We start from the raw sequence: 26,048 nt of genomic DNA, 5'->3' as shown, positions 1-26,048 counted from the left end.
TAGTGTCAAGCAGTTGGACTGCTTCTAAGCTGAGGATTCTGGATGTGAAAAAGACATGCGATGAGAGGAAGAGGAGGAGGAGAAGAGAGGAAGAGGAGAGAAAACCTCTGGCCGCCTGCCACTCATCTGGGCACCTTCCTAAGCAGGGCAGAAAATAAAACACGCTGGGAAAGAATTAAATAAAAGAGAGGAAGAAAAATGATTTCTTATAAATAGCAGGGCTCGCCAGAAGGCAGAGGAAATGAGAGCAGCGAGCTCTGGAAAGGAGCTTGAGCTTGACACGGGGCTTAAAATTGAGAGGGGGCGGAAAGAGGGACCTACTGTGCGAAAATGTCTCCAACCAAAGCGCAGATTAGTGTTCCAGCCTTCTCCACTGCCAAGATCCGCCAGAACAACTAATCACCTTCCAAATTTTTTCTCTTCTTCTCCTTCCCTTCTTTCTCCCCTTCTCTTTAAAGTATCATTTCCCCCTCACTGTCTGTATGCCTAAAATGAAGCATAGGATGTTCTGCCAGGGCCGGTCAGACACATCAGACTATCTGGGTGCAGTGAGGTGCTGCTGCTGCTGTGTGTGTTAGTCACTGACTATGGCTGTCTGTCTGTCTTGTGTGTATGCTTTGTTAGAAAGCAACGGGACTGCAACTACAAAGGAATCTATATAGAGGTGTAGCAGATAAATTATCTCCCTCTGTCCCTTCATCCCTCATTTTATGATGACCTTTCATTCTCTTTCCTTCCATTTTGCCATCCATCTCCCTCTATCCCTTTCTCACAATCTATTTCTCGTGAAAGGATTGCGGCGGCGACAAGAGATCCTGCAGAAACCACATAAACAAGTCAAAGTGATCACATAAAGATCATTCGGTGGATCAGAAAGACAGGAGCGATTAAGCCTTCGTTCTCCCGGGTCGTGGAAGAGCGTTCCGGAATGCTGGGAGTAAAAGAGCCACTTCATAAACAGATGCCTGGCGTATGATTTCACTGGGGGAGTGTGAATACATTTCAGTTATAAATACTCCCGTCTCTGTATAGGTGCGAGCATACGTAATTAGACACTGCAACAGAAAACCTACTTGTGTTCTTCTCTGTCTGCATATTTTGTCCACAAATAATGTACTACAAAGGCAGATCGTGCCTGTATATTCATTTACAAAATAACAGTTTGCTGATAAGACTGAGGCATGTGATAATCAATTAGCTAAATGTTAGACAAAAAAACAAGCTGCTTTTTGGGCGTTTGGTGTTTGAGAAGACACAAAATGTCTACTTCAGCAAAACTCTCTCGTCTCTGAATATGAATTCCACATTAGCCCAGATAAGACCAAAGACAAAAGAGGGAAACAGGAGATATATTTGTAATGAGTTAGTTTCGAGGGTTGTTCGGCAGAACAAGGGGTTTGTTTTACAGAATGGAAACAGGGTGTCTAAATACACCTGCTATTGCTGTTTCTAAACAGACATTGGTGAAAATGAGCTTGCCACATAAATTTGTCAGAAATCTATTGACAGTCATAAAAATGTAAATAAAAATGTTATGACATTGAAGACGAAAACAGTAAATGGATAGACTTGGAAATCCTGTGTGCAATCTATTGTTGTGTGCAATCTATTGTTGTGTGCAATCTATTTTTTCAATACAGTAGAGTAAATTGTTACATATCACTTGAGCACAGCTTGACAAGAGAGATGAATGTTTTTAGTTCCACCTTGGTGATCCTGGAGAGCATGCATTGACCGACAAATGAAATGATCCCTGCATACTTGCAAATGTCTCACAAATATGCAAGTAATTTACTGTTAAATTCCATAACAGGAAAGTCTAATTGTACAGCATGTACAACTTAATTGAATTGTTCTACAATTACTGTACTGTAACGCATTTCCAGTGGTACCAGTATTAGTTTTTTGTCTGAGCTAATACAGCAGTTATCTATCCATTAGTTTGTAATTAGGAGCACTACCTATTAACAGTATTAGTAATACTACTGAGTAGATATATTATAACTTACTCCTTCCCACTTATACCTTTAATAGTAATAATATGAAGAAAAAGAAGAAAATAATACTGAACATGTAGTCTGATGTTTTCTCTAGTCGGGACAACCCTGTGGTTTTTAAAATGCCATCCCACTACTGTACAATATCTCCTTCTCTCTCGAACTACGTCCCCATGCCAGGGCACCTTGCCCTCTGCTGGCCAGATATTGAACTACCACTGACCCTGCCACTGTATTTCCAGCAGGCTGCCCTGACAGGGAACAAAGGCAGAACACTGTGCCAAAGAGGGCTATCATTCTCCACTCAGGGACATGGGTTGAGGGAGGACAGGAGTGCAGGGTAAGGGGCTTCGTGGTACAGAGGGTAGCAGTGGAGCTGAAGATGGTGGTCTCTTCAGCAGAATGGACTGGGGATACTACTTGACTGGGACAACTATGGGGGCGTGTTGATGTACACCCATAAAACTACTGTAAAAGCATTCTATAGCAATCAAAAATCAACTGTACGAATCAAAGATCACTTCAACTGGACAGCTTTAATCTGAATGTCGGGTGTTTTGTAAATGCATAATTTTTAGAGATGACTTGGAGATTTCTCAAATATTCCATTAACAGAGCTTCCATTAACAACAATGGTAAAGATAATGATACAAATCTTAAATATAAATATCATTAAAAGATAACTAAAACTAAGACTAGAATAGTAATAAAAGTAAAGTAATATAAGAGGGTTTGTTTAACATCCAGACGTCCTTGGCTGAGGCCCAGCCAGGCAGCTGAGACGGTTTCAGGAGGAAGAGACTGGCACATTTAATTTTCCCCTTGTTTTGATTTGGCTTCCACGCCAAGGCAAGGTCTTTTATAATGGCACCTTGACTGTGAAGAACTTCATCCCAAGCCTCGCTGTCTTTACCATGTGACAAGGTGCTGCTTTGTAGCCAGGAGAGTGGAAGGCGCTTTGAACTGCAGACTGACAGCGCGAGGGAAGCCGTTCCAAGCGTAAATGTAAATTATTGTTACTTACGCGTTTAACCCGACACATACAATCTCATTCAGGACCCAGAACAGGAATTCTGACATCATGTTGCCCTCTTTTGGTCGGCATGTGCAACTGCAACTCTCTCCTCAATGCAACATGCTCCTTATCTCAACACTCAAGATTAAATTACTAGATGCCCAGAAAAAAATATTAAGTAAGTGACAAATATTGCTAAAAATTTAAATTGTACAAAAAAGTTAAACTTTCAATTCTTCAAGAATCTGATAATACAACAACAAATGATATCATTTTGGTTCAACTGAAAAGGGACCATTAACACAAACAATGAGAAGCTTTCACAGACAATGAGAAGCATTCATACCAGTCACAGGAACTAAATAATTAATGTATTAACCTTGCTGTGGAAACACCTGCTAATATTTCCACATGTCTATTTATCTACTTGTGCTTGAGGACAGACTAGGTGTTAATGGACTGACAAGCAGCAATGACCCCATCCGGTAAACAATACACTACACAGTCAGACCAGCCTAATTCTGGTCTGAGATCAGCAACAATTCACCAGCAGCAGTCACATTAGGAGACGGTTACCAAGGTGATCAAAGAAATCTCAGTCATCTAAGCTACGGCACTACAGAGACCGCATGCCCTCTTTCAGCAGCAATGCCAGCCTCACCAGGAACCGTTTCAAAGAAATACACCACTTTAGATAACAAACACTGTAGAAATTCCCAATTTCCTCCAGCTCTCTCTCTCTTTCTCTCTCTCCACTTTCCTACCCCCTCCCACCCGCTCTCCACACCACTTTCCCAACTCACCTCTCTCTCTCCTTTCCTCCAGCAGATCCCTCCGTCCAGGGCTCAGCTTCACTCCTTCACTCACTCTCCAGCATTCAGCTCCTCTACATCTTCTGCAAAGAGAAAACATAAACCCGGACTTTAAGTCTCCCTGTATCCTTTCACACTGTCTTTACACCTGTCTGTTTGCCGTCCCTGTTTCCTTCCTCGTCTTCCCCCAGAGAGGAGAAGTGGAGAGGTGGGCAGTTTGTTTGGTAATCTCACCCAACTGCAGATCTAAATAAAGATGGTCTTCAAATTCCATTACATGTCAGATAGTCGGCTGCAGTGGAAGGATTATAAATGTGATTTCAGCACGGCACAATAGTGAGAAAGAGGAAAGAAGACAAATCGTGTTTGGTGACAAGGTTTCCTTGTTGAGTATTCCAGTGCCTCTGAAATGCTAAGATAATTTTCTGGCTGGTGCAATTCAACATACTAACACTGAATCGAAGTGAGTGGCAGAGATTGCCAATAGGCAAATTTGCAATTCATTTAGTCCAGGTGCATCATAAGCTGAATCAATAAGCCTCTCTCAGCATATCATTATTGGCAGAAGTATTATAATGACTTATGTTATAACATTTTTCTTAATATGAGGGTAATATGATATGTAATTCAGCCCCTATTGAAGAGAGGGAAAATAAGATCATCATAAATGCATCTTTTTTTTAAAATCAATTCCAAGTGGATATTCCGATATCGCCCCACCACTGCCCTGTGGTTTTCTCATGCATATCAACCAATCATTTTCTGCATTCATCTGGAAAATATATAAATATATCAACATATTTCACAGTGCCCCTGTCCAAGGAAAACAATATGGATTTGTATTTCTTTGCAAACAATTTTAATAAAAAGCTATTGATCAGCGATCGAGTGGCTAGCCCGTGGGCTGGGTACACAGACCCCAGTGAGTCTGGATCATTATGTCCTCAACTGCTGGGCTCATTCACACAGATTTGGTCAATAATGGTCTGGCACGCTTCAGGCTCCATTACCGCAAAGACTCCACACTATTCTCAGCTCTGACTGAGGGCCCTGTTCATTTAAAACTGCCAGAGTATGACTTCCTAGGTAGCACAGAAATAACATTGCTTTTATGCAACAAGAGAGCATGTTCTGATTGTTGAGTTTCATTTTGTTTCAATGATAATATGATGACAATGAAACATACCTGGCATTATGAATGCATTTCTTACATTGGATTAACGGGATTCACTGTTTATCATTTTTTTGACTGGACAGGGCCCTTGTCTCAGGCCCCAAAAAATGAGTTAAAGAGGTGACTACATAGAGCCACAACTTTTCATTAGTCTATCAGGTCTATGGCAATACCTCAGCATACCACAGAGACAAAAGCCAATCAATCCACAAAACAGACACACAAGGTAAACTGAATGTACATCCCTATTCTGAAATAATAACCTCGAATTTAATATATCCTAGACTGTGAATGCTATTGGATGGTGTGCACACACAAACACACACCCGTGCGCACACACACACACACACAGACACACACACAGAGAGTCAGACAAACACACACAGACGTTTGAGTACGTATCAAAGCCCTGGCGCACCGAGACAGTTTTAATTATCAGGTACCGTCCTTATGCTATGATTTGAATTTTAGCAAAATGTGGTAATGATATTCCAAAAGCCTGCTGGCAATTCCAGCTCTTTCTCTCTCGCCTTTTATTTTCTTTCCATGAAAATGTGAATACTTCAGTTTATAGGCTTATTTAACGGCAAGTCACTATGTAAAATCTTTATTCTAGTGAACATATCTTTCGCTGGAGAAATGGCAATAAAGGTTTGGAGGGGGATCAATTCAGAATGTATTAGTCTGCACTACAGAGGCCGCCTTTAATAATAAAAGAATTGATCCATTAAAGTGAACCTTAGTCTGTGCCAAAATAGGCGAGGTGAGTCCACTCTTCACTCTTTACTCGTGCCTATAAGGCCTATGTGGAGAATCACTATATTTTACCGAGAGACAGAATTAATGACAGCTTATTGGAAATGAAGAACACTCATTACTTCACTGAAATATACTATAGTCCGAATCTTTCCATGGATAACTTTAAGTTGATGTTTAAGAAAGAGAAAAACAAAGGGATAGCATGCAGAACTAACCTAAAAATAAATGAATGTTCTGTTTTAAGTACATCTAAAAAAAACATCTCTCACCAGTGCAGCTATTTACAAGACATTAGGAAAATGAAGTTGGAAATAACATATTTGATTGATGTGTTAGCCGACACTGTATAGTTCATATTTATATAATGGCTTTGTGAATATTTTGCTACATATTATTTAAAAAGACAAAAGAACACTTCCAAGCTTCTTTCCTTAGTCAGTAGTGCTACTGAAGATAAGTGGATACATACTATAACACTACTGTATCACTGGGCATGGCAAACCTACTGTAGCCTACTGGTTAGATGACTGTAATCAACAGTATGGGGTGAAGGATACATCACAATAACACTCCACAGTGTGTATAACAAGCACACTTCACTAATCAAGTGGACTTTCTACATCCACACCCTGCCTTTTCTCACCTTATCACATGGGAACCTCTTGATTATTAAATTGTCTTGATATGATTAGATATTACACTGAACAAAAATATAAACGCAACAATTTAAAGATTTTGAGTTACAGTTCATATAAGGAAATCAGTCAATTGAAATGAATTCATTAGGCCCTAATCTACAGATTTCACACAATTGGGAATACAGATACGCATCTGTTGGACACAGAAACGTAAAAGAAAAGAGTTGGGGCATGGATCAGAAAACCAGTCAGTATCTGGTGTGACCACCATTTACATCATGCAGTGTGACACATTTCCTTCGCATATAGTTGATCAGGCTATTGATTGTGGCCTGTAGAATGTTGTCCAGCTGTGGAAGTTGCTGGATGTTGGCGGGAATTGGAACAGGCTGTCATACAAGGCATCCCAAATGTGCTCAATGGGTGGCATGTCTGGTGAGTATGAGGGACATTTTCAGTTTCCAGGAATTGTGTACAGATCCTTGCGAGATGGGGACGTGTCTTATCGTGCTGAAACATGAGGTGATGGTGGCAGATGAATGGCACAACAATGGGCCTCAGGATCTCGCCACAGTATCTCTGTGCATTCAAATGCCATTGATAAAATGCAATTATGTTCATTGTTCGTAGCTTATTCCTGCCAATACCATAACCCCATTATCATCATGGGGCACTCCGTTCACAATTTTGACATCAGCAAACTGCTTGTCCACATGTCTCCATGCACACTGTCTGTCATCTGCCCAATACAGTTGAAACCAGGATTCATCCATGAAGAGCACACTTCTCCAGCGTATCAGTGGCCATCGAAGGTGAGCATTTGCCCACTGATTCCGGTTACCACACCAAACTGCAGTCAGGTCAAGACCCTGGTGAGGACGACAAGCACGCAGATGAGCTTCCCTGAGACAGTTTTTGACAGTTTGAGAAGAAATTCTTTGGTTGTGCAAACTCACAGTTTCATCAGCTGTCTGGGTAGCTGGTCTCAGACGATCCCGCAGGTGAAGAAGTCAGATGTGGAGGTCCTGGGCTAGCGAGGTTGCATGTAGTCTGCGGTTGTGAGGCTGGTTAGACCAAATTCTGGGTGCAATGCCAAATTTGGGTGCAATGCCAAATTCTCTTAAATGACGTTGGAGGCTGCTTATGGTCGAGAAATTAACATTAAACTCTCTGCCAACAGCTCTGGTGGACATTCATGTAGTCAGCAAGTCAATTGCACGCTTCCTCAAAACCTGAAACATATATAGCATTGTTTTGTGTGACAAAAAAACTGCAAAGAGTGGCCTTTTATTATCCCCAGCACAAGGTGTACTTGTGTAATGATCATGCTGTTTAATTTTCTTGATATTCCACACCTGTCAGGTGGATGGACTATCTTGGCAAAGGAGAAATGCTCACTAACAAGGATGTAAACAGAGAAATAAGCTTATTTTCTCTTAATTTTTTTTGTAATTGTACCCCCTTTTCTCCCCAATTTCGATCTTGTCTCATCGCTCCAACTCCCCAATGGGCTCAGGAGAGGCAAAGGTTGAGTCATGCTTCTTCCAAAACATGACCCGCCAAGCTTCACTTCATAACACCTTGACACCCGCTCGCTTATCCCTGAAGTCGTTTAGCCCCCCACAAGTGCCTTAGACCGCTGCGCCACTCAGGAGGCCAGAAATAAGCTTTTTGAAATGCTTTCATGAAGGACAGGCTTGAATTGTGAGGATGGCCACACAATTTATTTTCATAATAAGACAGTTCTATTGGTTTTCTACACAAAGTTGCAAAGAAAATGTTGATCTATTTAATAAAAACACAAGAGACCAGCAAAATGGATTTTAAAAAGTGTTGTGGTATATCAGCAACAGTGTTATCTAGTAGTCAAAACCTGGTACTTTCACACTACTTTATGGTAAATAATGAAAGCAACATCAATGACAAATTTATCTGAACAGGGGAAAAAAACATCACCATATTAACAGGGAATACATGACAAAGAATGAAGAAGCAATACTCCAAGCCACAGCTTCATACTACTTCTCAAACATAGAGAACTAATACTGTTCACTGGTTGTTGGGGTGGGATTGGCATGGGATATGAGAGGTACGTGGGTGGCTTTTGAATATGTTTTGGATTCCCCAAGTCTTACTCATTGGTAGGAAAAAGTTTGTTGGGCACTATATTCATTGAATATTATCTGAATCCTATAAATTAAAATGACCAATTTGGGTGCAATCAATTTCTCTGAGATAAAAAAAACAATTTTAACAAAATAATGTTTCAGGAAATCTAATTTTTACCTGTCTCTAACTACAGAAACAATTTCAGAACAATCTGAGATGCTGGGTGTCGATATCCTCCTTTATTGTGCTTTCTGAGGTGGAAAGACCCCCCTACTGTTATTTAGGTAGGTTCCCTGCTGCAACTCAACACTGGTGATATCGATCTGTTCCTAAGCCTCCGCCAGGCTCCTAGGGATAACCCCCTCCCAGACAGACAGACCTCCCTAGCCCACAAGACATTCAGGGAGTAAAGTCAATTATACACAACCTGCTTGGTCTCCCCGTGGGGGAAAGGAACCCACACTTTCTAATCCGATCAATTCATGTCAGACAGCTGGCTGGATTCAGCCCTATCTCTGAGCCCTGTAATCCAGGCTAAGACTTCTCACTCTGCGCCGCTCCAACTCAGATCACCACACATCCGTGATACAGCAAATTAGAGTAAACACACCCACACTAACAGATATATATATATATATATGTGCATAGTCAAACAAACACACAAACAAAACCATAAATGTACTCCGTTCCTAAACTTCATGGTGAATGCCACGATACAGGCTAGAACAAACAACAGAAAAAGCATGAAACCACATAAAAAGTACTTATACTTATTTATCAAGAAGCTTGCCAGGTAAGAACTTAAACAGCAGTTTTAAAAATGGCCATGTCATTTGATGTCAGATAATCAGAGCTCATATTATAGTCTTTGGCAGCCCTCCTTCCTGCAGCACATTACATCTGACTCTTTGGCTCAGAGTTGGGTCCTGAGAGCAGTTTAGTGCTACTCAACACATTTCTCAGACTGTTGCCCAGTCCTGTCAGTGCTCACAGTGAATCAAGAGGTTTGAAGATGAAGATGGAGCTGCAGTGTATAGCAGCCGTCTTAAAAGCTCCTGAACAATTTTGCTATTTTTTGTGGGGTTTTAAAGCTGATCTAATAAAAATGTGTACATAATGCATCCACCATCATTTCCTATGCCCGAAAACAGCTTCTGGACATCAGAACAATGATCATGAACCTCGATTTGGATGAACATGTCTACCTCAACAAGTTGGCAGCTCTGGAGATTCTGCTTAATACGGACCAGACTCTATTCCCTGTGACTCTAAAGAGGAAGAGGCAGTGAAAAAGAGGCAGGCGAGGCGGCATCCTGACGAGACTACGTCGACAAACAGACCGCCATTGGATTCTGTTCTGTTGGTGAACGTGCAGTCACTGGAGAACAAACTGGATGAGCTCTGTTCAAGACTATCCTATCAACAAACCTGAAAAACTGTGATATTCGAGAACATGAATATACATCTCGCTGGTTTTTCTACGCATTGTCAACACCAGACGGCAGCCTTGGGTAAGACGAAGGGAGAATGAGTGTGTCTCTTTGTTAACAGCAGCTGGTGCGCAATCTTCATTGTTAACGAAGTCTCAAGTTTTTGCTTGACTGAGTTGAAATACCAGTCATGATAAGCTGCAGACCATACTATTTGACAAGATCGTTTTCTGTCTATTTACCACCACAAACCGATGCTGGCTCTAAGACCGCACTCAACGAGATATAACCAAACAAGAAAATGCACATTCAGATGCAGCATTTCTCGTGGCCGATGATTTTAATGCAGGAAAATTGAGATCTGTTTTACCTTTATTTTACCAGCATGTGACCTGTGCAACTAAAGGCAACAACATTTTAGATCACCTTTACTCCACCCACAGAAACACATACAAGGCCCTCCCTCGCCCTCCTGTTGACAAATCAGACCATAACTTTATCCTCCTGCTTCCTGCTTTCTACAAGCAAAAACCCAAAACAGGAAGTACCAGTGGAACACTCAATACGGAAATAGTCTGATTAAGCAGATGCTAAATGGTTGGATGGTTTTGCTAGCACAGACTCAAAAAAATTCTGGGATCGTCACCAAAGTGACCGTACGTACATACCCCAACAAAAGGCCATGGATTACAGGCAACACCCTCACTGAGCTGAAGTCTAGAGCTGCTGTTTCAAGAAGCGGGACACTAATATGAATGTTTATAAGAAATCCCACTACGACCTCTGATGAGCCAACAAACAGGCGAAATGTCAATACCAGGACTAAGACTAAGATTGAATCCTACTATGCCAGCTCAGACACTCGGCAGATGAAGCAGGGCTTGCAAACTATTACGCATTGCAAAGGAAAACCCAGCTGTAAGTTGCCCACCGACGCAAGCCTACCAGAGGAGAGAAATATTTTTTTCACATTCTGTTATGTTATAGCTTTATTCTAAAATTGATTACATTTTTTTTTTTATTCATCAATCTACACACAATACCCCATAACGACAAAGCGAAAACAGGTTGTTCAAAATGTTTGCTAATTTATGCAAAATAAAAACAGAATAACATTATTTACGTTCGTGTTCAGAATCTTTGCTATGAGACTCGAAATTTAGCTCAGGTGCATCCTGTTTCCATTGATCATCCTTGAGATGTTTCCAGAACTTGATTGGAGTCCACCTGTGGTAAATTCAATTGATTGGACATGATAGGGAAAGGCACACACCTGTCTACATAAGGTCCCACAGTTGACAGTGCATGTCAGAGCAAAAAACAAGCCTTGAGGTTGAAGGAATTGTCCGTAGAGCTCTGAGACAGGATTGTCTCAAGGCACAGATCTGGGAAAGGGTACATAGAAATGTTTGCAGTATTAAAGGTCCCCACAAGTACAGTGGCCTCTGTCATTCTTAAATGGAAGAAGTTTGGAACCACCAAGACTCTTCCTAGAGCTGGCCGCCCAACCAAACTGAGCAATCGGGGGAGAAGGGCCTTGGTCTGGGAGGTGACCAAGAACCCCATGGTCACTGACAGAGCTCCAGAGTTCCTCTGTGGAGATGGGAGAAACTTCCAGAAGTACCACCATGTCTGCAGCACTCCAGCAATCAGGCCTTTATGGTAGAGTGGCCAGACGGAAGCCACTCCTTAGTAAAAGGCACATGACAGCACGATTGGAATTTGCCAAAAGGCACTTAAAGGACTCTCAGACGATGAGAAACATGATTCTCTGGTCTGATGAAACCAAGATTGAAGTCTTTGGCCTGAATGCCAAACGTCACATCTGGAGAAAACCTGGTGCCATCCCTTCGATGAAGCATGGTGGTGGTGGCAGCATCATGCTGTGGGGATGTTTTTCAGAGGCAGGGACTGGGAGACTAGTCAGGATCGAGGGAAAGATGAACAGAGAAAAGTACAGAGAAATCCTTGATGAAAACCTGCTCCAGACTAGGGAAAAGGTTCACCTTCCAACCAGACAATAACCCTAAGCACACAGCCAAGACAACGCAGGAGTGGCTTTGGGACAAGTATCTGAATGTCCTTGAGTGGTGCAGCCAGAGCCCGGACTTGAACCCGATCAAACATCTCTGAAGAGACCTGAAAATAGCTGTGCAGTGATGCTCCCCATCCAACCTGACAGAGCTTGAGCGTATCTGCAGAGAGGAATGGGAGAAACTCCCCAATTACACGTGTGCCAAGCTTGTAGCATCATTGCCAAAAAAGGCTGTAATCATTGTCAAAGGTGCTTCAGCAAAGTACTGAGTAAAGGGTCTGAGTACTTATATAACTGTGATATTTCCGTTTTTATTTTATAAAAAAATAAATATTAATATATTTGTAATGATGGGGTATTGTGTGTAGAGTGATGAGGGTAAACAACAATGTAATCAATTTTAGAATACGGCTGTAATGTAACAACATGTGGAAAAAGTCAAAGGGTCTGAATACCTTCCGAATACACTGTTTATGCAGCGCTTGAATTGTGCCGGAGCTATCCAGAGCGCCATACCGGCATTTCAAATGTTTGGGTAATTGCGTACCAGCTCCTCTATAAAACAAAGTAGCCTATCACCGTCCCAGATTCATGCATAAAGCAAAAAAGGTTAATCAGTGCGGAATGAAGGCGGGATCTGCATTGAATAGCAATGGTGAGTGGGCATTCGTTTCCTGATTCCGCTTTGTTCAAATTTATTTGCCGCTACTCTGTAAATCTGTGCGTGACAGTAGGCTGTTCGAGATTGTGCAGATTGGAAATACACCAACCTGAATGCGCTTGATGCGCCGTTCCAAATTGTCAAATGAGGGTTTGTAAGATCATGAAAAGTAATGTAATTCATGAAGCCACGCTTTTAAATATGACCAATCACTTATAAATATACATATCAACCACTATCGGAAAGAACCTTCTTTGTGTGTTGCATGCCAGTAGGCCGTTGCCCGAGGAGAGAGCGCGCGACAAATCAGCAGCATGTATAAAATAATGATAGCCAATTCAAAACATACCATTTAGCTATAGTTAACTAGCCAGATAACTGCTAACTAAGCATTGATATCGTCGTCTTTCCACCGACACTAAATCTAGCCTAAATAAATCTGCACCGTTGGAAAACTGGGATTCCCGTCTATTAAACAGTAGCAATGTATTTGTTTTTTAAACAAGCGCTGTGTTTTTGTTTGTCTGTGAGTCTATTTAATGGGCCTAAATAAGACATCCGGACCGGGGCCAGACTCTGGCACGCTGGGCTGGCCTGGTCAGTAGTGAGGCTGGGTCTGATTCCCTTCATTACCTCAAACCTTCATAGTGCACAGCACTGCCTAATCAGGAACTAATCTGGTGTGGGACCACTCACATCCAGTCTCTTTTTTTCAAAGGTAAGGTACAAAAACACTTGATAGGTAACTCTTCATAGTCTTTGTTTTGTCTTTCATTATGTCTATCATATATTCGCTCTTGAAAATAACAGGTGCACACTGCAAATATTTTGTAACTCTTGACTATAATGATGTACATTTTTAAAATGTCTAGCGTGCATGTCTGAAGAGCCATTCGAGCAGAACAGATCTTGGCTCAAATAATATAATAAAGACCTGGGTAATGGGCAGGGGGTTCCCATAATATAATATATACCTTCAATTATTTCTAAACAGCTGACATAGAATGGCAACACACATTTTATATGTGAGACAAAAGTGTAAATTAAGTATAAATCTGTGGTAAGTGGTAACATAAAATATAGGTCATATCAGCAATCCCACCAGCATTCAAAAGATAGCTAAAATAGTGTAACCTAAATACAACCTACATCTTTATCAATACAAACTATATTTACCGGTATGTCATTATTATTTTACTATTTAGTCTTTATGTCCATTTCAACTCTTGCACAACAATATGTCCTATATATTGTCATTTCAGATGAATGCAGAACACAGAGAGAGAGAGAGAAGTACGTTGGACCAGACACCCCTGCTCATATCTTGTCTCAAAGGGATCTGTACGAACGAGCGAGAGAGAGAGCGAGGCAGAGAGAGGAAAAGAGAGGGAGGAGGAGGAGGAAAAAACACTGGGTGCAGGACCCACACGCTGTAGTTCCAGCCAATTGCATTTCAGAGAAGTGACCATGGCTAGCGATAAACAAAGCACAATAGATCATTTCTCTCAGAGCTGGAGCCCAGCGCTGGAGGCTGCGGAAGGAAGGACCGAGAGAGGGAAAGAGAGAGAGAGCACAATCTATGCACCGGCTTGGGCTATTCTCCAACACTCAATTCTTTAAGCCTTTTTTCTTTTTGAATGCTATTAAGCCAGCCGTGTTGCATGACTGCTGCACTTTGCACATGAAGAGAGACAGAGAGGGAGAGAGAGAGAAGGAGAATATCACTCACCCGTTTCACTGAGACAGGAGCCGTGCAGCCATTTGAGCGCGATGTCAAAACACACAAGCCCAGATAGTCCTCCACACAGATGTGTAAACAGCACCAGTAAGGTCTCTCTTTGTTTGTTTTTTTCCGGGCTGGGTAGGTCTCTCCGTTTGCTGCTGCCTCCCGGGTTTTACAGCTTTGAAGCAGGTGGATGACAAAACATCAATCTCTCCAGGCACATTGTGGAGCATGCACGGTTGACACTCCTCTCACAGACCCATATATAATCACAAACTGCAATAAAGTCATCCTGGCTGGAGGGATAAATATTTGCTTAAAGGGAGCTAAGCCTCAAACCTGCATATAGGAGCACGGCAATACGGGGGCTTTTGTAGTAATCATGGTTTGATTGGATTTGAATAGGAATTGTAATGACATATTTGGCATTCGGGAGAGGGGATTCATGCCACATGTTGTGACAATGCGTATGTAAATTGAAACAGAGACAGATGTCTTATTGGATTTCATAATATATGGAATATGAATGATACTGGCAGAAAAATTACAGGACAGTGTGATTGTTTTGTTGTCTTATGGTCAAGGTAATCTAGACTAAAAATAGATGTAGATGTAATGTCAATACCTACCTCAAAGGAGGACACATTATCTGAGGTTGGCAATGTCACCTGTAGAATAGAATAGAACAGAATAAACTGAGAATCCTTTCCCAAAATTATAAGCAATACTTTTATTTCTTAATATGTCCCTTACATATTGTCTTTATAATGAATAAAAAAGGAATACCCTCTATAAATATAACCACACATTTTGCTTAGCCTACATTTCAACACATTGACTAGGCCTATGCCTTCCAGAGACTCTTTAGCTACTGCTTTGGTACATTTTTCGACCATGAAATTCTGTACATTAAAAGGTGTCCATTACCTGTGGGCTATTCATATAAAAGGACCCGTTAGCTGAACATCCTAGAAGTGAGGTTAAGCCTATTTCCATGATTTAATCATGTATTTAATTTGAGGCCAAGCTAATATAGGGTTATGTCTAGTCAGCAACATTCATGAACCATTCAACATTTTTGTAAACAGGCTACAACAATCATTTACATGGAGAATGGCAATTGATAATGTGTAACTTATAATAACCATTTTTTCTTAATCAATTAACTTTTTCAGTGAAAGTTGCATAAATACTTAAAATAATAGTAGCTTACCCGAAACACTGCTTAGTTGGTACTAGCTAATAAAGTTTTGTAATTCAAACCAAAGCCTGAGTGACGTATGTTACACTTTTTTATAGTTTTTTTTTTGCGGGAAAAACAGTTAGCTGGCTAGCTACACAACCAAAAATAACGTATCGGTTTGTGTACAAAGGCAATACTTGTATTTCTGAAATACCTTTTTCTCAAACGCACTCTTAGTTAATGTTCAAGTGGCACGAACGTGAGTACTGTATGCAGCTGAAAACTTGAGATGTTTACATGCTAGCATGGTCAGCTAACCATGTTGTTATTTTAGCCCAGCACCACACAGCTGACTTCGAACTGTCAAGAATGGAGAGTTTACTTGTCAAAGAGAGTCCGCTGTTGTTACCACTCAACAAGGAGAAAACTGTCTATGATGGATTTATCACGGTTCAGGTGGGACAAACATGGTTTATGAGCTAGGTAACCGTTACTTGCGCTACAATCAAGTCAAGATAATGTATCTTAGATATAATTTGTAACGTTGTTAGCTGTGTAGTAGTCGCGCGCATGCATCGATTCTTGGACAGTCAGCTGTTTATTTAGAAGTTGCCAGAAGAATATTTATGGTTTGAACAAGATCTGATGGCCTACTTTATCTACTATTGTTGCTATTTTATTTTAGGAGAGAGACTTCAGAATAAGAATACTGCTTCCACCAGATCATCAACTTAAACTGGCTAAGTAACGTTACAAGTCCCCTGTATTCTATGTGTGTGTGTGTGTGTGTGTGTGTGTGTGCCAGAGTCCGAGAAAGACAGACACAAGAAATTGTCTGTCAATTCGTCTCTCTGTTCATCTGTTTCTTGCTTTCTCTACACTCACACAGACAGACTTATGCAGAGGATTGGCCTCAAACTTAATGATACATCTTGCTTGCCCTCTTTCATACCCCAAATTAATTATATTTCACTCTAGTCCCCTGGATCAAATGGAATCAATGATTTACTAAATATCATTCTGCATTGCAGGCTTCAATGCTGCTGGCAGTTGAAACAGCTATTGTGTGGATATGGGCACATAGTAAAACAGGTAAGAAAAAAACAAAGCTAACCACACCAACACTTTAATAACTCTAATCAATTGAGAGGCCAACTCATTTCAGATGAAGATGTTTTCGAGGATAGGTAGACTGGACTGCTTAGTGAACTGTATGTTCACTTATGCATTCCATCACTTGCTGTGTTTCATTCGCTTGTTAAAAAAAATATTTTCCACTGCATAATTAACATTGCCTTGGAAATGTCCCTATTTGTTATGTGGTCACCTCTGGGTTATTGGGATTAGATTTATATTTCACCCCAGGCTGTAAAGTTCATTATTTTCACAGGCTTTAAGCTATCATTAATTATTAAACCTAGTGGCAGGCTCCATTAATCAAAACATTGGCCTTGATTTGAACAGCTACTAAGTTGGTTTGAAAGAAGACACTACGGTAACACTTAATTTTCCAGCTAATCAGAGATCTCTCTTGTTATTTTGTCGTTTCGCAGAGATTACATCACTCTCCTGATCTAGTCAGCTTTGTTCTGGAGCTGAAGACTGTCCTGGTAAGAGCATCTGTTTTTACCTTTTAGATTGATATTGACATATTCCTTGATGTCATAATACATACAGTAAAATAGTACCGCACTGAAATGCTGGTGATTGAATGTAAACAGGAAGTGTTCTGTTCCAGGAAGTGGCCCTCAAGTGCAGGCCAGAGTGTCGCTCCATCCCCCCTCCACAGTACTACTCTCAGCTCATCATTGAGATGGAGGACCTGGGATGGGATAAGTATGTACTGGAGCAAGTAGGGATAGGGCCAGGAGCTTTACCATGTGACCTGACCAGGAAAAACTCTTGTCACTAGTCATAGAATATAACTATGACCTGCATTATTTCCTGTTGAGTTCTATTATACCAGCCAGTGACTAACTATTACCCTATAGCGGCCATACCATCAGCCTGAACCATAAAATAAAGGCTTAGGACAATATTATACTGCATTAATAACTGACTAATAATGACATCCTTATTTTTTTGTTGTTGAGTTATAGTTAAAGCCAGATCCCATTTAATAACACTGCCTAGCTATATGTCAGCCAGGGCCAATACCGTCTTCTCTTTGTGACTGGTGATGCATCTCAGCTACCATTTAGCTCGGCTACTCATTTTCCACTTTCCCTATTAATGACTACAGCTGCAATTATGATATTAGCAAATGCAAATTGGTCTAATTGAAGACCCTACTCTTAGGTTTAATGGGGGGGATGTTGAAGTTATGTGGAAATGAGGTGAACGTCATTTCAATACTGTATTACCTTTAGAGGCATTACACAGCAGGCCTCAATGCACTCGAGATTCGTTTAACGTCTTAATTGGCAGTGGCATTAATAGCCAGGGTTTTCACTCATTTTGTCTGCTGATGGGTGCAGGCAAGAGAGGCTTGCGTTGAGCCTGGTCATTTGAATGGGCTTGAGACTGCCTTGAGAAGTCATGAGTTAGTGAATGGGAATATGGAGTCAAGTATCTCCACTCCAGCCCCCTCTATGCCCAAAACACATGCTTTAAAGTGTTTGGCATCATTAAATAGACACAACTTTATTCCATATTCACAACTCTTTGAGGCATATACATTTTTTTCTTCTCTGTTTGGAGTAAGAGGTGTGTGAATGTGTTTTTGCCTTGACCTTTTGTGTATTGCTCTTCAATCTGCCTTTAGGTTTCCCAAAGACCGTATACCACGTGTCAATCTCATTCCACGGAGGGCAGTGTCTGCAGGTTTTCGCTCCTCTCTTGTACTTGATCGATGAATTAAGGTCACTAATTAGTAAACAACTCCCCTCACCTGATGGTCTAGATCTTAATTGACAGGAAGAAGGGGGGGAAAACGCGGACACTAGGCCCTCCATGGATTGACTTTGACACCCCTGCCGTATACTTTGCCTTTACCCCTAATGGCCATACATCCATTTGACTTTAATTGTAATCGATATAGGTGTCACATCTTCCTAACTTGGAGGAGTCTACTAGGCATCATTGAATATATATATTTTTTTGTGTGTTTACAAATGTATTACAAATAAGATAAATACCTTATTTACATAAGTATTCAGACCATTTGCTATGAGACCTGAAATCGAGCTCTGGTGCATCCTGTTTCCATTGATCATCCTTGAGATGTTTCTACAACTTTATTGTTGAGTCCACCTGTGGTAAATTCAATTGATTGGACATGATTTAGAAAGGCACACCCCTGTCTATTTAAGGTCCCACAGTTGACAGAGCAAAAATGAAGCATTGAAGTCGAAGGAATTGTCCGTAGAGCTCCGAGACAGGATTGTGTCGAAGCACAGATATGGGGAAGGGTACCAAAAAATGTCTGCAGCATTGAAGGTCCCCAAGAACACAGTGGCCTCCATAATTATTAAATGGAAGAAGTTTGGAACCACCAACATTCTTCCTAGAGCTGGCCGCCCAGCCAAACTGAGCACTCGAGGGAGAAGGGCCTTGGTCAGGGAGGTGACCAAGAACCCTATGGTCACTCTGACAGAGCTCTACAGTTGCTCTGTGGAGATGGGAGAACCTTCCAGAAGGACAACCATCTCTGCAGCTATCAGGCCTTTATGGTAGTGTGGCCAGACGCAAGCCACTCCTCAGTAAAAGGCACCTAAAGACTCTCAGACCATGAGAAACAAGATTCTCGGTTCTGATGAAACCAAGATTGAACTATTTGGCCTGAATTTCAAGTGTCACATCTGGAGGAAACCTGGCACCATCCCTACGGTGAAGCATGGTGGTGGCAGCATCATGCTGTGTGGATGTTTTTCAGCAGCAGGGACTGAATGGAGTGAAGTACAGAGAGATCCTTGATGAAAACTTACTCCAGAGCGCTCAGGACCTCAGACTGGGTTGAAGGCTCACCTTCCAACAGGACAATGATCATAAGCACACAGCCAAGACAACGCAGGAGTGGCTTCGAGACATGTCTCTGAATGTCCTTGAGTGGCCCAGCCAGAGTCCGGACTTTGAACCCGATCGAACATCTCTGGAGAGACCTGAAAATAGCTGTGCAGCAACGCTCCCCATCCAACCTTCCTCTGCATCTGAATCCTGGACTTACTGACAGGCTGCCCCTAGTTGGTAAGAGTAGGTAACAACACATCCACCACGCTGATCCTCAACACGGGGGCCCCTCCTGTAGTCCCTGTTCACTCATGACTGCACAGCCATGCACGACACAAACACCATGATTAAGTTTGCCGATGACACAACAGTGGTAGGCCTGATCACCGACAATGATGAGACAGCCTATAGGGAGAAAGTCAGAGACCTTACCCTGTGGTGCAAGGACAACAACCTCTCCCTCAACGTGATCAAGACAAAGGAGAGGAGTGTGGACTTCAGGAAAAGGAGGACCTAGCATGCCCCATTAACATCGACGGGGCAGTAGTGGAGAAGGTTGAGAGCTTCAAGTTCCTTGGCGTCCACATCACCAACAAACTAACATGGTCCAAACACACCAAGACAGTCGTAAAGAGGGCACAACAAAACGTATTCCCCCAGCACCATCGAGAGCATCCTGACGGGTTGCATCACTGCCTGGTATAGCAACTGCTCAGCCTCCAACTACAAGGCACTACAGAGGGTAGTGCGTACAAGGGGGCAGTACATCACTGGGGCCACGCTTCCTGCTATCCGGGAGCTCTATACCAGGCGGTGTCAGAGGAAGGCCCTAAAAATTATCAGACTCCAGCCACCCTAGTCATAGACTGTTCTCTCTGCTACCGCACAGTAAGCGGTACCAGAGCACCAAGTTTAGGTCCAAGAGGCTTCTAAACATCTTCTACCCCCAAGCCATAGGACTCCTGAACATCTAATCAAATAGCTAACCAGACTATTTGCATTGCCCCCCTCTTCTACGCTGCTGCTACTCTCTGTTATTATCTATGCATAGTCACTTTAATAATTCTACCTACACGTACATTACCTCAATACCGGTGCCCTCGCACGTTGACTTTGTACCGGTACCCCCTGTATATAGCCCCGCTATTGTTATTTTTTTCTGCTGCTCTTTAATTATTTGTTATCCTTATCTCTTACTTTTTTTGTATTTTCTTAAATCTCCATTGTTGGTTAAAGGCTTGTAAGTAAGCATTTCACCTGTTGTATTCAGCGCATGTGACAAATTTGATTTAAATTGAGCCAGACAAACCTTGAGAGGATCTGCAGAGAAGAATGGGAGAAACTCCCCAGATAGAGGTGTCCTAAGCTTGTAGCGTCATACCTAAGAAGACTCGATGCTGTAATCGCTGCCAAAGGTGCTTCAACAAAGTACTGAGTAAAGGGTCTGAATACTTATGTAAATATCATATTTCCATTTTTCTAAAAACCTGTTTTTGTCATTATGGTGTATTATGTGTATATTAATGGGGGGGGAACTATTTAACTATTTTAGAATAAGGCTGTAACATAACCAAATTTGGAAAAAGTCAAGGGGTCTGAATACTTTCCGAAGGCACTGTAATAGTGAATGGAATTTTGTCTGGCTTTCTACACAGATCTCATACTTTTCATACTGATATCTGAGTACCACAGTTCTCATCATTACTTTAACAAATTACTTTTTCACCACTGTGTACAGCTAGCTCCATCCGTATACTGCTCACTCAAACACACGTGTCATCTGTTCCTGTTTTCTAAGCAGCTCCGTTCCTGTAGTTCCAATTGCACTGCTATCATCAGTCTTCACAGTGGGGCATCACACTGTCACGCTGTGTCCATCGCGCCAAGTGCCAGCCAGCCCCTGCTATTGTGGGGTGGGAGGCCGCATGTGAATGCAGAGTAGAGGATATGGGACTGTGATTCAAGAATGGAGCTGTGATACTGATATGCAGAAATGTTTTTGCTAGATTGTCACTACAATGAAATGGGAAGGGGGAAAGAGGGAGATGAATTGAGTGAGTGAAACATTTTCTGTGTGTTACTAGATTAAAGGAGTGAGGTGCTGTGTTGGGTCACGGTGTGTGTGTTCGAGCATATTTCCACTCATTTCTGTGGTTTTGTCAGTTTTACGATCATCCTAGTCGGGTCCGTCAGAAACGCTGCCATGCTCCATGCCTTCAGAAGTTGCACACTGACCACCACACCACATAAATCTCCAGCAGAAATATGGCCATGTCAGCCACAGCAGAGTTCCATTACTGCACTGGAAATCTAGGAGGAAGTTACCCCCCCAGAGTCTAGAAACTGGGGTCAGTTTGACATTTCCTCCGCTAAAGGTTAAGGTTAGGATTAGGGAAATGTAAGCTGGTCCTAGAGCTGTACCTACGGGGGATTTCTAACTGTTTAGACATCTTACTGCCTCTCAGAGGGTGTGATTAATGGGCTACGATGGGAGCAACCTGCTTTCCCTCTACTAAACACCTCTGAGTCTGTCTGTGTGCGAGAACGCATCACCTCTTTATGCAGTATGTGTCTGACCAGACTGACCAATGTCTGTGTGTTCCCAGGCTGGTGTCCATTGACACGGAGTTCCGAACACTGAGACTGAGGGCTGAGGACTCCTCGGGGCGACAGCACGTCGTCACCGTCAAACTGAAGCCCAAGGTAAGGGAGCACACACACTATGCAGGCTAATATGTTCACACATGTACACTTACAGCTAAGCTAACTAAAGCCTGAAGTGAGAACACACACATTGTAACAGTCAATGAAAAACCCCAAGTCATACTCTTACACAGTACGTTCAAATATCCATCTTGTGTTAAAAAGACAGTACTTCTCTGAGCAGTCCCATATCTAGGACAAACATAGTTTGCTGAAGTCTGCGTGAGAGGTTCCAACACCCTGTGAGATGGGAGTGTAGAGATATCCACTTTAGATTCACAGTTGCATGATACAACCCTCCAGAAGCAGAGGAGAGGAGGGAGATAAGAGCATGTGGGCATAACTAGTAGAAATACATATGGTTGGTCCTCTTAAAAGGTAGAACATCTAGATCAGTTTTAGCACAGACCGTGCCTGCATCTTGGTTAGCGATAGCCGGCATATCACTCTTTCCATGCCTGCCTGCCCCCTCCCTCTGAGTATAGCAGAGTGGCAGTGCTGGGTTCGGGAGTAGTGAGGAGGGTGGCCGCATGGCAGGTTGGTGGTAGCTGGCCCAGATGATATCCAGAGGAGGTGGTTGGTTTCACCCTGTGCCCACCCGCCTGTGTGCCCACCTGCCTGCCCCTGTCGCTGTGTAAAAATAGCCTGGATTCCCCCTGTGGACCAGCTGCCTCGCCCGCCCTTCTCCCCTACCCAGGTCACCCCACATAGGCACAGTCAGAGGGTGGAAGGTAGGGGTTGGCATGCAGAGATAGGCGGGGGGGCAGGGAGAGAGTGATATGTGGAAAGAAGGAGAGGAATTATAAAAAGAGATGTAAGGAAAGGGTGTGGGTTAACTTCCTGAAAAACACATTTACCAGTAGGCTACAGCCTGTTTAGTGTACATACAGTATTGGTAACAGTCAAGCACCCAGGGACATTGATATGCATGTTTGCCAACTCTAGGGTGTTAAGGCAAGTTTCCCTCCTATTCACAGCACCCTGTAGAGGCCCCATGGTGCTCCGCAGACCTACCTGTTCCACTGGCCATGACTTGGACACCACAGGTACTGTACACACACACACACATCGCACTGTTTCAGTCCAACTGTATCACACTCGTACATGGGAGTGGAAATTGCCAGGGACCAATATTATCACGATACTTAGGTGCCGATTCTATATGTATTGTGATTCGATACTGGGATTTTATTGCGATTTGAAATTCCAAACATATTGCTCACTATGTCTGCTGCAGAGAGACAAGAGAGCCATGAGAAAACAAATGTTGATCAGTCATGGAATGAAAGTGCTGAAAACATGTTGGCTCACTATTTAAAAAGATGGATAACAAGCTATAGGATGAAAAATACCAGAGTTTTAGCGCAAGTACAGCCGAATAGCACTAGCTATCGCAACCTAACAACAAAGAAATTGTCAAAAATAGTATTGCGATATGTAACTATATTAATTTTTGATTTGATTTTTCTTTACTACTTATACACACTAACACACTTTTTCAGTTGCAATTCACACACTTGCTGTCTGTCTCAGTACAACCTTTAAAGGATAGCCTTTTAACTCCTATTTTATTCTCAGTTACAGTCAGTAATATTGAGCCCTAGACACTGACAGCTGTTCTCTTGCTATGTGCTGGGTGTGTCCCTCTACACGTGTGTGTGTGTGTGTGTGTGTGTGGTACATGGCAGCCGTACAGAGAAGACGAGCTAAGTACAGCGCTGCCGTATGGAGCCTGTCTGCCTGCTGGGCAGCTGATGGATCTCTCCTGTGCTGTGAGAGGAGTGTGTGTGTTGTGGGGGAAGGGCTTGTCTGTCGGCTGTCCTGACATGTTCATTTGAATGAGTAATTATTGCCTGCTCTGTTGCAGGGCCAAGATGTGCCACACTGTGTTTGTGTGAGAGAATGAGAGGGACAGAGAGACACTGTAGTTTGTGTGCACATTAGAGAGGAAAAACAAGACAATGCGTCATATACACTCAGTGGCCAGTTTATCAAGTACACGTTCCCATTGAAAATGGTTCACTCCTACAAGACAGTGAGTCACGTGGCTGTGGTTTGCTATATAAAGCAGGCAGACAGGCATCGAGGCATTCAGTTACTTTTCGATTGAACGTAAGAATGGGCAAAACGAGTGACCTCAGCAACTGTGCGTGGTATGATCGTCGGTGCCAGGCGCGCCAGTTCCAGTATCTCAGAAACAGTCAGCCTCCTGGGCTTTTTACTCATGATAGTGTCTAAGGTTTACAGAGAATGGTGCTACACACTAAAAAACATCCAGTCAGCGGCATTCCTGTGGGCTGAAACAGCTATTTGATGAGAGGTCGAAGGAGAATGGGAAGAATTGTGCAAACCAACACGCGGGCCACAAAAGGGCAAGTAACGGTGCAGTACAACAGTGATGTGCAGAACGGCATCTCGGAATGCACAACTCGTCGTTCCTTGTCACCGATGGGCAGACGACCACACCGGGCTCCACTCCTATCAGGTAAAAACAAGAAGTGGCTCCAGTGGGCACGCCATCACCAACACTGGACAATTGAGAATTGGAAAAACATTGCCTGGTCAGACAAATCCTGGTTCCTGTTGCGTCATGCTGATGGCAGTCATGATTTGGCGTAAACAACATGACACCTTGGCCCCATCCTGCCTATTGTCTACGGTACAGGCTGGTGGCAGTGGTGTAACGTTGTGGGGAATGTTTTCTTGGCACATGTTAGGTCCCTTGATACAAATTGAGCAATGTTTTCCAACCCAAAGAATTCAGGCTGTTCTGGGGGCGACGGTGGGGTCTGACCTGGCACAAGATGGGTGTACCTAATAAACTGGCAAATGAGTGTATGTTCATACAGTAATACATACCTGTTTTGTGTCTTTTAAAATCAGTGTGTGGTGATTGACGTATGAATCAGATTGTGGCTGGGCAGGACCATTGGTGGGCACCAGACCCACCAATGCAGGTGTGGCACAGCATGAGCAACCTCTGCCAGCAGTCTGTGTGTTTGTGAGTCCGTGCGTGTACAACTGTATGTACCGGACCTACAGTAATAGATGATTAGAGCACGGGGTTAGAATCCTATCTGTCATCAGCCAGGAGAAGAGGGCCCAGGCAGATGCATCACAGTTCCCTCAATGTCTACACAAGCCACCATTATAAAGGCTTTAGGTGTATCCATTCATACATCATTACTCCATTTGAACCACACTAGATGATTGCTTTTATTAGCAGTGTTTTAGTATGTACGGTTAGGCTCTCATTTCCTCAGGAGTTAAGCCTGTAGCGAGGATAGATCTGTTTTTACTCAGTGCTAGATGAAGAGGCCTAATTGAGGCACTCAAGGAGTACTGAGCGGATCTTAGCTTTCCACAGACACACACTCTTACATCCTGCCACTCAAATCCAGCAGGAATTCAATTACCAAGCCCCCTTTTACTGGGTCCACTGTATTTCTATGGAGCCATAACCATAATCACGCCACTGGCATTAATTGGCCAGTAATTGCGGAGTCTCTGCACCTGTGCGATGCTAAATTGTGTGCACTGTGCTGGCACAATGACCCATAATTTTTGGTTCATTTCTCTATTTTTTTTGTATTTTTTTTTTTTCTCCCTCATGTCGGATTTCCTGGGACAAAGCTAGTCTAATAAAATAGTTAAAGGGAATTTGTTTTTTTGAGCCTGTGCCTGCATTAAATGCTAAATAAAGAGTCAAATCACTTTCTAAATCATGTTTGTATATAATGTTTCATCTTCACCTCACAAATCTAGGCAAAAATATTTAGATAAACCGTTAGGTGTAAATTGTGGTCATTTTAATACAAATAAACTTATTAGGTTACACGGGTCATTCTCTCCAAGGTCAGA

At 42.5% G+C, this 26,048-nt stretch overlaps 1 protein-coding gene and 1 long non-coding RNA gene across 4 annotated transcripts in view; one reads left to right on the top strand and one right to left on the bottom strand.

Annotated features, from left to right (window-relative positions):
• LOC110528637 overlaps positions 1-14,856 on the bottom strand; it is a 42,816-nt gene extending 27,960 nt beyond the window's left edge. The window contains exons 1-2 of the long non-coding RNA XR_002474288.2: positions 14,360-14,856; positions 3,816-3,907 (exon numbers count right to left, since the gene is read on the bottom strand). This is a non-coding gene — a long non-coding RNA (uncharacterized LOC110528637). The remainder of the gene's footprint in view (positions 1-3,815; positions 3,908-14,359) is intronic.
• The window catches only part of fancl (FA complementation group L), a 17,826-nt gene continuing 4,306 nt past the window's right edge, over positions 12,529-26,048 (top strand). Inside the window, exons 1-9 of one of the 3 annotated variants that reach the window (XM_036984523.1) lie at positions 12,529-12,624; positions 13,893-13,923; positions 15,871-15,992; positions 16,222-16,280; positions 16,568-16,628; positions 17,090-17,146; positions 17,275-17,372; positions 22,091-22,187; positions 23,165-23,233. In XM_036984523.1, coding sequence (XP_036840418.1) covers positions 12,622-12,624; positions 13,893-13,923; positions 15,871-15,992; positions 16,222-16,280; positions 16,568-16,628; positions 17,090-17,146; positions 17,275-17,372; positions 22,091-22,187; positions 23,165-23,233 — 597 coding nt within the window. In that variant the 5' untranslated portion in view covers positions 12,529-12,621. Of the gene's footprint in view, positions 12,625-13,892; positions 13,924-14,883; positions 15,993-16,221; positions 16,281-16,567; positions 16,629-17,089; positions 17,147-17,274; positions 17,373-22,090; positions 22,188-23,164; positions 23,234-26,048 lie in introns of those variants that run through there. The other 2 variants (XM_021610766.2, XM_021610759.2) reach the window with 2 other exon arrangements.

This window comes from Oncorhynchus mykiss, chromosome 1 (genome assembly GCF_013265735.2).
Source record: "Oncorhynchus mykiss isolate Arlee chromosome 1, USDA_OmykA_1.1, whole genome shotgun sequence".
Taxonomy (NCBI): domain Eukaryota; kingdom Metazoa; phylum Chordata; class Actinopteri; order Salmoniformes; family Salmonidae; genus Oncorhynchus; species Oncorhynchus mykiss.
Note: the sequence above shows the minus strand (reverse complement) of the source record. Positions and strands in the feature narration are given on the sequence as shown.